The sequence below is a fragment of the Drosophila albomicans genome, chromosome 2R (assembly GCF_009650485.2).
Source record: "Drosophila albomicans strain 15112-1751.03 chromosome 2R, ASM965048v2, whole genome shotgun sequence".
NCBI classification, from domain to species: Eukaryota; Metazoa; Arthropoda; class Insecta; order Diptera; family Drosophilidae; genus Drosophila; species Drosophila albomicans.
Window position 1 is genome coordinate 28,041,493 of NC_047631.2, and position 12,977 is coordinate 28,054,469.

The 12,977-nt window shown below is 34.3% G+C and overlaps 5 protein-coding genes across 5 annotated transcripts; 1 reads left to right on the plus strand and 4 right to left on the minus strand.

Annotated features, from left to right (window-relative positions):
• Positions 1–248: 248 nt before the first annotated feature.
• On the minus strand, positions 249–1,205 carry LOC117576150 (uncharacterized). Its single transcript, XM_052006594.1, has 5 exons — positions 1,190–1,205; positions 989–1,112; positions 891–929; positions 747–835; positions 249–678 (listed from the first exon to the last, which is right to left on the minus strand). The coding sequence occupies exons 2-5, from the start codon at positions 1,040–1,042 to the stop codon at positions 330–332; spliced, it is 531 nt and encodes a 176-aa protein (XP_051862554.1). The 5' UTR covers positions 1,043–1,112; positions 1,190–1,205; the 3' UTR covers positions 249–329.
• Positions 1,206–5,767: 4,562 nt separating this feature from the next.
• On the plus strand, positions 5,768–6,154 carry LOC117574417 (protein new-glue 3-like). The gene has a single exon (XM_034258255.1). It carries the CDS (start codon positions 5,768–5,770, stop codon positions 6,152–6,154), a length of 387 nt encoding a protein of 128 aa, XP_034114146.1.
• A 2,846-nt stretch (positions 6,155–9,000) lies between these two features.
• LOC117576151 (sarcocystatin-A-like) lies at positions 9,001–9,600 on the minus strand. The gene is made up of 3 exons (XM_034260719.2): positions 9,477–9,600; positions 9,297–9,403; positions 9,001–9,236 (listed from the first exon to the last, which is right to left on the minus strand). The coding sequence occupies exons 1-3, from the start codon at positions 9,540–9,542 to the stop codon at positions 9,047–9,049; spliced, it is 363 nt and encodes a 120-aa protein (XP_034116610.1). The 5' UTR covers positions 9,543–9,600; the 3' UTR covers positions 9,001–9,046.
• Positions 9,601–11,268: 1,668 nt separating this feature from the next.
• LOC117573857 (cystatin-like protein) lies at positions 11,269–11,804 on the minus strand. Its single transcript, XM_034257330.2, has 2 exons — positions 11,571–11,804; positions 11,269–11,503 (listed from the first exon to the last, which is right to left on the minus strand). Exons 1-2 carry the CDS (start codon positions 11,744–11,746, stop codon positions 11,320–11,322), a joined length of 360 nt encoding a protein of 119 aa, XP_034113221.1. The 5' UTR covers positions 11,747–11,804; the 3' UTR covers positions 11,269–11,319.
• A 260-nt stretch (positions 11,805–12,064) lies between these two features.
• Positions 12,065–12,659, minus strand: LOC117573850 (uncharacterized). The gene is made up of 2 exons (XM_034257319.2): positions 12,462–12,659; positions 12,065–12,398 (listed from the first exon to the last, which is right to left on the minus strand). Exons 1-2 carry the CDS (start codon positions 12,629–12,631, stop codon positions 12,197–12,199), a joined length of 372 nt encoding a protein of 123 aa, XP_034113210.1. The 5' UTR covers positions 12,632–12,659; the 3' UTR covers positions 12,065–12,196.
• Between the last annotated feature and the right edge of the window lie 318 nt (positions 12,660–12,977).

Here is a 12,977-nt window from a genome sequence, read left to right on the forward strand (position 1 = left end):
CACAACTTAAAAGCATGGCTTACAAATAAAACAATTCGTTTCAGAGCAATGCAAGCGACTGCTTATGAAATGCATGATTTTTGTAGCATACTTTTAGGCTGAGCAAAAAATTCGTGAATTAAACGTTGGTTCTTCACACATTTTAATAAGATGTTCGTTTTACTTAATCCATTTTGGATTAATAATATAAAAATTCCTTCTTCATTTTATTGTGCTGTAAATAGTCATACATTGTCTGTACTAAAAAAAAAGAATTTCTTGCATATGCTTCAACCATAACACAGAACATTACAATTTGTCTTTATTGAGTAGCAGTAGACTTAACATACTTAGATGAGCTCACTGGCGTTGGTCACATCGACATCCGGCGCTGCGGCCGCGGCCGTTTCCTCTCCGCCCTCATTGGCGTTCTCAGTGTCCTCGGCTTCCGGTTCGACTTCCACTTCCGCCTCGCGCACGCCATCCTCACATACCATGAGTGGCTTGCGTTCCAGCAGCGGTCGCGGTGTGCGTCCCAGGAATGTGTTACACACTGTGACAATGGACTCACATTCGCCCGGTTTCTTGGTCACCACAAACACGCAGCTCTGGATGACGTCGTGCGGTGTATTGTCCATCAGTTGGAACACAATGTGCTGCTCCTCGATGTCGCCATGCGTGACGAGTTTGCCATGCAAGCTGCGGTCGAAAGCGTCAAAAATGTAACTGCGAAACTGTGACAGCATGGAAATTTGCTCAGAACTTACCCTAGGGGCTCTCCGGTAATTTTCATTTCCAACTCTGCGTATTTCGATAGCACGTATGTGTAACGTTCCTTAGCTTCGCTTAATTCCATCTGATAGATAGCTAAACTTCAATTTTATACAAATTTAATTATGTTTCATACTCACATCTTCTATGCAATGATGTGGAGGTATACAAATCGCAAGCTAATGCAGTAAAGATTAGAACAGTTTATTCACATTTTAGCCACAACTTATTCACTCACCGATCTCTGTATGAAAATCACAATAATTAAATAAACACCGCTTCTAAGCTCCATGACTGATCAGCAATCGACGCAAACTTCAACTGAACAGAATCAACATTAGCCATTGTTTTAGTCGCTCTCTCTGAAATATAACACCTGACGTCATTATAATTAAAACTCTGAATATACAAAAGCTCATTCATTGGAAACTCTCACGACATATTATATATTCCATTGTCTGTTGAGCTTTACAATTTGAAATGATTTGTTGAATATTAAGTATGCTCAATTTAATTATGAAACTACAGCAGAGTTCGACTAGATCCTTCAAATCATTTATTGCGACTGAAAAATAAACTAATATATTTGCCATGCGGCGATAGAGTAGATAAATAATTATTATGAACATATTTATTTATTTAGCTAGTGCAAATACTTTAAAATAAATAATAAAAACTGCGACACTTAGCTGAAGTCATTAAACAATTGAAAGAACTGTGTCTGATACATATGAATATTAAGTATACGTAATAATAGTTCATAGTTTAAATCTTTTATTTTACGTCAACCCCTAGCTAACTTGAAAATCACAAGGTTGTATCTATTCTACACAATAATGGAACACCTGCGCAAGTTTGCAGACAATTTCTCAAGGTTCAAAGCAAATAAATAAATTATTAAATTTCACTATAAAAAGCTGTGCCTGTCAACGAAACTACAACACAAACTTCGAAATCATTCTTCGGAAATAAACCACCACTTCGCAAAATGAGATCTTACACAATCATCCTGAGCTGTGCTATCTTGGCCGCCTTCTTCGTCAGGAGCAGCGATGCAGTCGCCTGTTCAACAACTATCACCAGCAACTGCACGGATTGCTCGGATGGTAACAACGCAACCAATGACGATTGTACCACAACAACAACAACCACAACTGTGGCTTCCGTTACCCTGAAACCTTCTCGCCGCATGATTGTTCGAGTTTCCAATCTGAGATATACAAATGTGAGACGTATTCGTGTCAATCGCAATGGATCTAGCTCGAGCACCAGCACTGGAACTGGAACTACTGGACTTTCAAGCACACGCAACAGTCGCAGAACAAATCGCAATCGCCGCAATATTCGTGTGCTCAGAGGTTAATTATAAGATGATATTTTTCATGAGTGAATAAATATATACACATTGTTATTGAACATTTATTCTTTTTCAATGCTAGTGTAGTAATTGCTTCAGTAAATTAGTATGCTATTTTGGTTGATTAGCTGAAAATATAAAGCATACGACAAGTGGAACATAATTATGAATATATAGATATCATCATTATTGACTTATGGAATACAAATAAATTTTACCCTGAAAAATTGACAACTATGCAGATCTTTCATGACATTTATTTAAATATTTAATTTTTAAATATTATCCGGTGAGGTAAACTTGCCTTCAATGAACACAATGACTTTCTGAGTGTGCACAAGGCTTTTCTACAGCTTTATGCGCACACATATTGAAGGTACTTTGCTTATTTGTTCAACAAAAGTGCGTAATACGTGCTCTCATTAATCATAAATATTCACGAATCGCCACAAGGAAATTCCCTAATAATAGTATCTTAATGACAGTTGTGTAAATAGAAAGGTAGTTCTGAATCTTTTTTTTTGTGTTTGTTTATATAAGATGACACTTCTTAGACAAAATCTTCGTCAATAAGACAAATGACAATACAAACAAATGGTATTTTATAAATCAATTGAATTTAGTGTACCAAAACCCATTTGAAAGATGTTTCATGCTAAAAATCTGTAGTAGACCCAAAAAATACCAATAATACTGAAAATGGAAATAAAATTAAATTGCATAATTGTTGACTTTATTTGAAAACAAATACAATTCTAATTCAAGAAGTCAGTTCAGTTTGTCGAAATATTTTATTGTATATTAAGTATTACAATATAAAATTAAATAAAATCGATTATATGATGAAAACGAACCCTATGCCCCTCATAAAGTTGTAAAATTATGTGCATAAGTATTTATGTGGTAATTTTAAATTGAAGCTCAAATACCATTAAGGTAATTACATAATTTTTAATTAAACATATTTATCCATAGGCATTTAATGAAATACACCAAATGTTCGCCACATAAGTGCCATTTGAGCCCATTGATATTTGCAGAGCTGTTTTTCTCTGTGTGAACAAATATTTAAATACTTCAAATTTGTTTGCTAAGCACTTATAAGTATAAGCTTGCTTCGTATTACAGTACGTACATAAATATGTAGCATGGGTAATTCTTTTCTTATTAAATTAATATTCCATATTAAGGGTAATAATGCATATTAATTTAATCTTAATTACATTGTCTAGACCATCTAATTGAAAAACTTTCACCTAATATATATAAAATACACGAATGAGTCAGTATCAAGACAGTAAGAACAAATTTCCACACTTTAATTGTTCCAAAAATAGAATAGGCTGCTATTTAAAGTTCTTGAATTTCTTGTCTGTGAGTTCAAGCAACGCTTATGATATGTGTTAACTAACAAGGTTTCATAGTTCAAACTTTAAAAAAAGCTGCTCACCATTGCAAATATTTATTCAAGGCTCGTTGCAAATAAGACGATTCTGAATAGTATAAAAAGCCGAGCATTGTTCTAAGACTATATCACAACTTCTAGATACGTTCTTGGATAATAATCTAATAATAAACCAATATGAAGTCTTTCACAATCGTTCTAACCTGTGCTGTCTTGGCAGTGTTCTTCGTCAGGAGCAGCGATGCAGTCGCCTGTTCAACAACCGTCACCACCGATTGCACAGACTGTTCAGAGACTGCTAATGCCGACGAACCTGATTGTACCACAACAACAACAACAACAACCACAACTGAGGCATCCGTTACTCTGAGACCCTCTCGCCGCATGGTTGTCAGCGTTTCCAATCTGAGATATACGAATGTGAGACGTATTCGTGTGAACCGCAATGGATCTAGCTCCAGCAGCAGCTCAAGTTCTGGAACTTCAAGCAGCACTCGCAACAGCCGCAGGACCAACAATCGCTCAAGTCGCCGTGGCCGCAATGTTCGTGTTCGCAGGGGTTAGACATAAACAAATATTTTCAATTTTTAAATAAATATTTACAAATTGTTATATAAAATTGATATCGTCTTCCATCTAAACATACGGTGTACTTTTTAGTGAAGCAGCACACAGTTTTATATTAAGTAATATATAAAGCATACGACTAGTGCAACAAATATTGCCGTCTGAATTTAAAGACATCCTCTTCACAAATTCACAGACAAATCTCTACTTCGAAATTCTAAATTGACAAGTGAGAATCTTTTTAATGCCATTTAATCCGCATATAATTTAAACCACGAAATTTTGAATTTTTAATCATATCCGGTGACGCAGAAGAAGAAACACAATGAATGCTCAAAGTGTAGAATGTTTTTCTCCAGTTAAATGTTCAGCACAAGTACCTAACCAGGGATTGATGTAGAATATATGTGAATTGCATTTTCTAACAGTAAGAAAATTTAAGTTTTTTTCTTTTCAATTATTTGTAATGACTGTAAAGGCTATGGTTTTTTATATTTAATAATAAAATACTAATTTTCTAATAAATATTCATCTTGATTTATAGCAAACTACATTCATTACATTTTAAGATAATTGTGTTCATTCTTATTTATATAATTTGATTTTTTTTTTAATTTTTCCAAAAATGTCAACTATTTGATAGTATTATAACAAATGCGCGCCACGTAAGTCCATTGACATTTTCAGAGCTGCTTTCTTCTGTATGCACAAATATTTAAATTCAACTAATTTGTTTGAAAAGCAATTATTTTTATAACGATAAAAATTTTCTATTTTTGGAATTTCTATTACAAATTAAACAAGTAAGAAAGCTACAGTCGAGTGTACACGACTGTGAGGTAGCCGCTACCCATTTTGAATAAAAGAAATATATTTTGCGATATTATTCTCAAAATATACCAAATATACTGCAAAAATACTAAAAATATACCAAATGGTATATGTGGTATATCGATATAGTACCGCATTCAAAATATACCATAGACGGCACAATATATCAGATTGTCCTCAAAGCAAATTAGACCCTAGTAAGTATGAGTTTTTGCCCATACAAAAGTATTTCTTTAATAACTTCGACAATTTTTATCTGATCGCAAACAAATTTTCAGGAATCATAACTACTATAGGAAGTGGGCGTGGCAAAAATTTGAAACAAACTTGATCTGCTTGCAAACATAACAAATACTGTCGAAAAGAAAATATAACTCTATCTCTCGTAGTCTCTGAGATCTAGGTGTTCATACGGACAGACGGACATGGCTAGATCGTCTCGGCTGTTGACGCTGATCAAGAATATATATACTTTATAGGGTCGGAGATGCCTCCTTCTACCTGTTACATACATTTCCTGTCGGTACAAAGTTATAATACCCTTCTACCCTATGGGTAGTGGGTATACAAATTTTCCGCCATCCCAAAAATAGCTGGTTAAGGCTGTTATTCAATGTTCTTGAATTAGGTCTAAGAGTTCAAGCTATGCTCATGTGTAAGCAAACAAGGTTTCATAATTCTAACGTAGACAGTACTTTGTTTAACAACATAAAAAAAGCTGATCACCATTGCAAATATTTATTCAAGGCTCGCTGCAAATAAGACGACTCTGAATAGTATAAAAAGCCGAGCATTGTTCTAAAACTATATCACAACTTCTAGATACGTTCTTGGATAATAATCTAAATTAAACCAATATGAAGTCTTTCACAATCGTCCTAACCTGTGCTGTATTGGCTGTCTTCTTTATCAGGAGCAGCGATGCAGTCGCCTGTTCCACAACTGTTACCACCGATTGCACAGACTGTTCAGAGACTGCTAATGCCGACGAACCTGATTGCACCACAACAACAACAACAACAACCACAACTGAGGCAGCCGTTACCCTGAAACCCTCTCGCCGCATGGTTGTCAGCGTCTCCAATCTGAAATATACGAATGTGAGACGTATTCGTGTGAACCGCAATGGATCTAGCTCCAGCAGCAGCTCAAGTTCTGGAACTTCAAGCAGCACTCGCAACAGCCGCAGGACCAACAATCGCTCAAGTCGCCGTGGCCGCAATGTTCGCGTTCTCAGGGGTTAGGTTTAAGATCATATTTTCCTCAGTAAATAAATGTTTACAAATTGTTATTGAAAATTTATATCGCTATTTTTTAAAAATACCATATGAGGAACTCAGTACCCAATTTTAAATAACCTGAACTATAATGTATACAACCAATGCATTATAATTTATAAATATCCAATTGCAACAAATATTGCAGTCTTCATTTAGAGACATTCTCTTTTTAGATTTATTATTTGATGTTAATAAATCAAATTATTTCCTATAAAAAAATTGATTTATTTATTCAATATGCATAATAATTTATTACGAACTCTATTAAATAATTAAAAACAATTAAAACATTTTTAATTAATCAAAAAACATTCACTTATCGACGGCGTAGAAATTTTATAAATTATACCAAACCCATTGACATTTTTAGAGCTGTTTTTCCCAGTGTAAGCAAATATTTCAAAAGCAACAAATTTGTTTGTTAAACATTTATTATCTTACTTGGGCTAACATTCAATAACTATTTTCATAATAAGGTAAAATTTCGTTGATGTACAAGAATATTCGCTTTAATATACATACAGTTTCACCTCATGGTTTTATATTTTTGCCCAATAAATAATTGCGCAGGATTCAGGGTCAAATTAGTAAGTACAATTTTTAAAATTTCCATTATCCCAAAGATTGTCTACCTAGCTTCAGCCTTTATTTACAATCCTTGAATGTGGCGTGCGAGTTCAAGCAATGCTCATATTCTCACTAACAAGGTTTTACAGTTCACACGTGTCTAGTTTTTTTTCTCAATAATTGCAAAACAGCTGCTTAACATTGCAAATAAACATTCAAGGCCCGCTAAAACTAAGACCACTCAGAATGGTATAAAAGCCGAGCATTGATCCAAAACTATATCACAACTTCCAAATACGTTCTTTGGAATTAAACTAAACCAAAAAAAAAAGAAAAATGAAATCTTTCACAATCGTCCTAACCTGTGCTGTCCTGGCCGTGTTCTTCGTGAGGAGCAGCGATGCAGTCGCCTGTTCAACAACTATCACCACCAATTGTACGGATTGCACATTAACTGCCAACGCTGATGCAGCTGATTGTACAACAACAACAACGACCACAACTGAGGCATCCGTTACTCTGAGACCCTCTCGCCGCATGATTGTCAGCGTCTCTAATCTGAGATATACGAATGTGAGACGCGTTCGTGTGAATGGATCTGGATCTAGCAGCAGCTCCAGCTCTACTTCAAGCACACGCAACAGCCGCAATTCCAGAAGAAACCGCAGCAACAATGTTCGTGTTGTTCGGGGTTAAATCTAAGAGTTGTTTGTTTCGTTGTTAATAGAAATCTGTTTTAATCATCTAATAAAAAAAAGTATTTGACAATATAATACCTACAATTATTTAAAAAATACAGCGCCTAAAGGTAGGCAGCAGTTTTTATACTTTTTTATAGCAATCAGCTTTTGTTGCTCATCGTTAAGTGTTGGTTGCTTCTTTTAAAGAAAGTTTTTTTCTAAAAAAAAATGCTGCTTTGACAGATAATTTTAGTTGAATAATGTTTTAAATTTTATAAACATGTATTATCAGATGCATGCAAAAATCTATACATAATTTCATTTGCTATAAAAATTAATTTACCTACAAGTTTATTTAACAAGATAAGAAGTTATAATTTACTTTTTGGCAAAAATGTTGTATGAAATCCTTAGAGTAGCAGTCCCTAAAAATAATATAGATCGTAAGCCATGCATTTCGTGGAGAGTCTTAATTAATAATTCATTCAATGTTTATTCATCTTTACGATAAATTCTTAAATTTAATATGCTCTGATCTCTATTCTTTTTAGAAACTATTTGTTTTATTGATCTGTTGCCAAGATTTCGAAATAACCTGACACTGAAATGGTAAGATTCTAAGCGGTACAACAACTGATTACATATTAAATGAGTTAAGTTCAAACAACATTGCATACAACACATGTGTGCCCAATTTAACATGTCAATATGTTGAATTAAACTGTGAATTGCTATAAAAAGAAGGGTCGGCTTACCAAAAATTACATTCAGCACTTGACATCAAATCAGCAGAATTAACATGAGGATCGCAACTGTTATTTTTGGATGCGCCTTGGTGGTATTGTCTTTGGTGCAATACAGCAATGCGGTGGACTGTTCCGCTACAGTGACAACGGATTGTACATCAACGACAACAGCAAGCCCGAGTACATCATCCACAACCGTATCGTCAACCACATCCAGGAGACGTTTGTTGCGTCGCATCAGCGCCCTGCAAAGGAAGCTCAGCAGTTGCAGGAGTCGTGTCACTTCACTGAAGAAACAAGTCGCAAGTCTAAGCTCCAGCAGCAGCAGCAGCGGCCTCAACAGCCTCAGCACCTTGAAGAACCAGCTCTTCGGTTAAACAATAGCAAACAGCAACTGCAACATGAGTATCACGCAACAATCTAGGACCCAATTGTCTCTTATTATAATAGAATAAATTTGTAGTATAAATGAATACTTTTGTGCTTTCTCTCTACTGATATAGTAAATAATATATGACGGTGATAGACCTACATGTATATTATATAGTCAATTTATTGACTGACTTAGCTGCTACAGGTCATAAATTGATTATCAAGTAGATAAGAAGAGAAGTGCAGCAAGAAATAGCAAAATGCAATAGAACGACATGGAAAATCGCAGTCACATCACTGAGGTCACATAATAGTTGATCTCAGTTTGATAATAATTATACAAATTTTGATTGATTCAATGTCACGAGATGTAAATTTAATTGATGGAGGCGTTATTTCCCAGTGCCAATTAAATAAGCCTAATCAAATTATGCAGCCAAATAAGTTCAATGCATATTTTTTTATTCTGTCACTTGTTTGACTTGACAGCTTTAGTTGTGTTTCTTCACCACTTTGCCATCGGGGCAATCAAAGGTGACTTCATTGCCATTGGGCAACCAGGGCTGTGACCAGATGTTCACATTACAAGTCTTGGTGCTGTTCTCAGAAACGAGCTCCACTTCGTAAATGTATTTGGTACCCGAAACAACTTGACGACGAGCTGAGATAACTTTGCCCAATCTAGAGTAGAAGAATTTGTATCAATAACAATACGAATTACTCCTTGAAATTTGTACTCACTTATAATTTGGTCCATCGCCGCTAGCCAGCTTCTCCAATGAATTGTTCAGCACATTCGTAGCAGACACAAGATCATCGCCACTGAGTTCAGTCACTCCACCGGGAACCTAGAATCCAATACAATGCAATAATTAATAAATATGTATTACGAGTATACTTAATTTTGCAAGGTTAACTTACGCCCACTTGAGCCGAAGCAAAGGCAAGTGACAAGCCCACAATGAATACAACTTTCATGGCAAACATTTTTCCGATTTTTCCTTCTGCACAATGCACAGCACGATCACAGACTGAATTTGCAGCTCATCACTCGGCTTTTATAACGTTTCGCTAGCGTAAGTAAGATATAAAAAAGAGAGAGAGAGAGAGCATTTGAAATATCAGAGAATTTTGTGACGTGCGAGTGCCGTCTGCGCTTCAAATTAATAATTTTGTACAATACAAAGTCACGAGACGTCAGTAAACGAGATCAATCGGTAGTTTAACTAGTTATGTATAAGCATTTAAATTAATTCATTTATAAATTAATCTCCACTGAAACCAAAATAAAGTAAACAGCTGCAGCAAGCAAATAAACACGCATATTACTTTATAATATACTTGTTCATAAATACTTCACATTGCCTTTGTTTGAGCGGTGTTAATTTACAGGGAAACCACAATTTGCTTATAATTAAATGATTACAAACACATACTTGCTAATTTGCCATGCAAATTTCAATATATTTAAATAATTATATAGCGTATTAACTTTGACAGACCGGTTAGAAACCCAACCCATTTTGTTGATCAAACAAACTAGTTCGAAGTTCAAAATTTATAATTTACATTTCGTGACTTTTTTTTAGTATTACGTGTACATGTTGTGTATGTATGTAGACATTTATAGCATGGAAATTTTTTGGAATATCAAAAACAAATAGAAGTTCTAGTCAATTACCTAGTTGAAGAAGAGATAAACAATGTCACATATTGCCATCTGTCTATGTTTGAACTTGTCAAACATCATTGCTTCTGTCTTCCATGTTTGTCGCCATTCAAAAATTAGTATTCATGAGTTGAAGGTTTGCCGATCGCAAAACATGCTAAGAAATTGAATATACACGTCATCAGCTCTTTCTCCCATGCAAATAATTCGTATTTCAAATATTATATAATCAAAACTCGTTTATAATACATTATGTATATATAAACAGTGATATTCTTTGAGCTTTATTTTATATATTCATAATTAAATATGTATAAAGAGAACACATAAGAATATGTATTCGTGCCAGAATAATGCAAATTCAAGATTGGAAAGCAGACTCATAGGTCAAAGCAACAAAAATTGATGAGACGGCTTATCAGTTCATAACTCAAAACATACACAGCTGTATTTACCAACTTTGTACAGTGAATACTAGTTAATGTAAATACTACACAATATAAACACAAATTAATATTAAATTACCCTTTGAGTCGACTTAAATATATTCAATACTTTTCAAACAAGATATATAATTCTGGAATTCACTCAAGCTAATATAATTTCCACTATTAAAGAAGGAAATAATAATAATATATAAATTGTCACAGTTCTTTGAGCGATAACAGCTTCTGCTGAAAGCGATTCCGATTTTGTTATGGAAGAGAAGCAAATGTTGAATTTATGTCAATTGCCAAACCGTGCTTACTTTTCTCAATTAAATGTATTCGAAATGTTAATATATTTTCAATTTTAATTTAAACCGCAGGTATTCCTAAAAAATCAAAGAATTGGACACAATATTATAGCATGAAGACTAAAAAGTTATTAAATCAGCGACATTGGAGAATCGACATTGGAATCTTGATCTCATTGTGCGATATCAGATATACTTTTCAGTCATACTTTAAAAGTATATCTGATATCCAAATAAAAAAAGTTATGTTTAAAAGTTTAAAAGTAACAAAAAAGTTAAAAAAAAATACGAGTGATGCTAGCATTTATTATAAATAAAATGAAAGTCAATCGGAAAAGTAATCAGATCAATGATTGTTTTTACCAAGTAGTAGCCATATCATCACCCTCACACTTGATCGTAGTGCTCGTTCTATCAAGCCATGCCTGAGACCAGATCTCAACGGTGCACTGCTTGGAGGCACCCGATTTATCCAACTCCACGGTGTAGGTATGAAGTGATCCAGCAACCACTTGAACTGTCACCTTGGTCACCTTAACAGCTCTATATAAAGAGAGAAATAATACGTAAATTACACATAACTACAATAGATTGACGTGAAGTGACTCACCTGTAGCTGGGTCCATCGCCTGTAGCCAATTTGGCCAAAACCGCATCCAAATTATCAATAGCCTCCCTTAAGTCGTTTCCTTGCAGTTCGCGAGGGCCACCAACACGCACAGGCTGAGAGAGCGAAACACAGACAACAGCGAAGATTGTGAAATAGAATAGCTTTGAACCGATCATTTTTTTCTGCTGTAGATGGATCCAAGTTTGCCCAAGAATTAAATGCTCAAAGCCCTAGCTGTCATATTTATGTGTATTGTTCCTCGAAGAGAATGTGACTTGTAGAGCAAATATCAGTTTCATTCGTGGCAAGGTCAAGGTCAAGGTTTTTCTAGACAGATTAGACTAACGAAAACATTTAAATTATTATAATCAACAAAAACTGTATTTTTGCAATTAAAAAAAAAACCAACAATATTTACTCAGATCTACTGCCATAAGAATCAAAATTTCCCAATATTTTTGAAGAACTATAGATTGATATTTATCAGCAATTAATTTTATTTTTTAACGTAATTTTGTTATTTATCTTGACAAGTACAAATTCATTATTAGATTTTGATTAATATATTTTATCTGCAGTTTAAAAAATTAAAATGTATATATCAAAAAATAAAAAAATATATTGGTTTAGTTCAAAGGACCAACAGTTGGCTCGTATTTGGCTCGAATTTCCAGATTTCCATTACACACGATCCTAATGCTTTTACCCACTAAGCTGATTCTGACTTCACATTTGCTGATATTGTTTCTATCAACCAGATCCACATCGTAAATATCCACGGGATAATCAGTCCTTAGGTATCGAATTATTTTACGCACTTTCAACACTCTTTATTGAGAAATTAAAATATTAATAGATATACTTGCTTCAGATTCCAAAGATTAACCTCACCTGTATTCAGGACCACCAGCAAGATATACATAGTGCAGACCAGTATGTAACCGTTCTATAGCAGCTTCACGTTCAGGTCCTACCAGTTCCGTCGATATTATTCTCATAACACCGTTTGATACGTAGACACAGGTTAAAATTGTCAAAAGTAATAATTTGATAGCGACCATATTGCTGAGGTGTCACTTGACTGACGTTTGCCTGGGCAGCACTATTCTTTATATAGGGATGCATTATATAACATTTTACGTAAAGCGTAAAATGGCTTATAACTGTGCGAGACAAATTCTAAATAATTCTAAATCTAATTGTTTGACCCGTATAAGAAATGAAGCTGAAAAATATAGTATTTTGCTTCCAATTAACGCACTCTTATGAAATTAATAATACAAAAAAAATTTAATGCGGTATATATTTATTGAAAAATTACTTGAACTTCAACATTTTTTCTTTTATGTATATGATGCAAGAATTGACCCGTTCATTCCATTTATTATGCCGAAAGCGTCCCCTTTT